The sequence below is a fragment of the Hemicordylus capensis genome, chromosome 3 (genome assembly GCF_027244095.1).
Source record: "Hemicordylus capensis ecotype Gifberg chromosome 3, rHemCap1.1.pri, whole genome shotgun sequence".
Classification (NCBI taxonomy): Eukaryota; Metazoa; Chordata; class Lepidosauria; order Squamata; family Cordylidae; genus Hemicordylus; species Hemicordylus capensis.
In genome coordinates, this window is record NC_069659.1 from 359,473,564 (window position 1) to 359,474,913 (window position 1,350).

Consider the following 1,350-nt stretch of genomic DNA (forward strand, 5'->3'; position numbering starts at 1 on the left):
CGTGGGAGGGGGGAGGGAGGGGGCGGGCTGGGCGCCCGGCTCTGCTCCCTCCTCGTGTGCCTCCAGCGGGCCCCCTCGGAGCCCAGGGAGGGGGCCCTCCGGCGGGGCGGGGCCAGGGAAGCCCCCGCTGCTCCCTGTCGGCCCCTCGGGAGGGCGGCCCGGCAATCCCGCGGCCGTCGGGCATGCGGGCGCCACACGGGGGAGCGCCTGGCCGCGCCCCGCCCCCACCTGGCGGCCGCGCCCCGGGACACGATGCCCCCCCCGCGGCTTTCCCCTCGGCGGGGGGCGGGCGCCATGGAAACCAAGCCCCTCCCTCCCAGCACGCACAAACCCACATCCAGGAGGAAAAGCGGCGAGACTGGCGGGGGGGGGGGGAGCGGCCCCAGCATTTATTGCGCCGAGCCCCGCCAGGGGGCGCTCTCGGCCCGCCCGCTCGGCCAGAGACGCCGCGAGGGGGCCAGAGTCCGTCCAGAGCCCCGCCCTTCTCGGACGACGGTGCTCACGGGCCCCGCCCCTTCTCGTTTCCGCGGCGCTGGTTGGGCCAGGCGTCCTTGGCGCGCGCCGCTTCCTCCTTCAGTTCCCGCAAGAAGTTGTTGCGCAGGCGCAGTCCACGAGTCAGAGCCGCGGCCGTGAGGCGCGCCGCCGCCCGGATGGGCCGCGCCTCGGCCAGACGGTCCAGCAGCCGGTGGTCGTTCAGCATGGCGAGCAGCAGCCGACGCAGGACCATCGTCGCCGTAACAAAGGGGCGGCTGCAGCGCGGCTCCGATCGCACCGTAGGGCCGCGACGCCTCGTGACGCCCGCCTCGTCTCGCAGTTGGCGGAGTAGCAGCGGGTGGGCGTGTCTTGCCCGGGAATGGCCACGTGTTGGCTGTTCCTCGTTGCGAGTGGCTGTGCGGAGACGGGCGCCGCGCGTGCTCAGTGAGTGGCTGCCTAGTTCAAAGAGGCTACTAGACAGGCCCATCCCGTGTGTGCTGGCGGGCTTTCCTGCTGCTTGTTCCCTGTATGCTGTTTTTCCCTGCCGGGGAATTCCTCCTAACTCCGGTCTTATGTGAAAGACTTTTCATTTTGCTTCTCTGTGTTGTGTTTATAAGCAACAAGAAAGTATGCAACAAGTGCAAACGCAACCCCTTGTTGTTGTGAGCTCTGGATGAGTGGAGGGGGGTCACACCGTGGGGCTGGGCTGAGGAGGTGATGCAATCAGCACGGTGTGTTGCTGCGACTCAGGTCAGGTGTGAGACTAGGACTGCAGGATCCAGGGTTCAAGCCCACACTCGTTCATGAAGGTCACTGGTATATCTCTGCCCAACCTACGGCAAAGAGTGGTTGTGAGAACAAAATGGGGATAAAATC

The 1,350-nt window shown here is 67.8% G+C and overlaps 1 protein-coding gene across 1 annotated transcript; it reads right to left on the bottom strand.

Moving 5' to 3' along the window:
• Positions 1-364: 364 nt before the first annotated feature.
• On the bottom strand, positions 365-879 carry NCBP2AS2 (NCBP2 antisense 2 (head to head)). Its single transcript, XM_053310766.1, has one exon. It carries the CDS (start codon positions 725-727, stop codon positions 500-502), a length of 228 nt encoding a protein of 75 aa, XP_053166741.1. The 5' UTR covers positions 728-879; the 3' UTR covers positions 365-499.
• Positions 880-1,350: the final 471 nt, after the last annotated feature.

Excerpts from the sequence above, each read along its gene's own strand:
- NCBP2AS2 (XM_053310766.1), bottom strand. The coding sequence starts at position 727 with ATGGTCCTGCGTCGGCTGCTGCTCGCCATGCTGAACGACCACCGGCTG.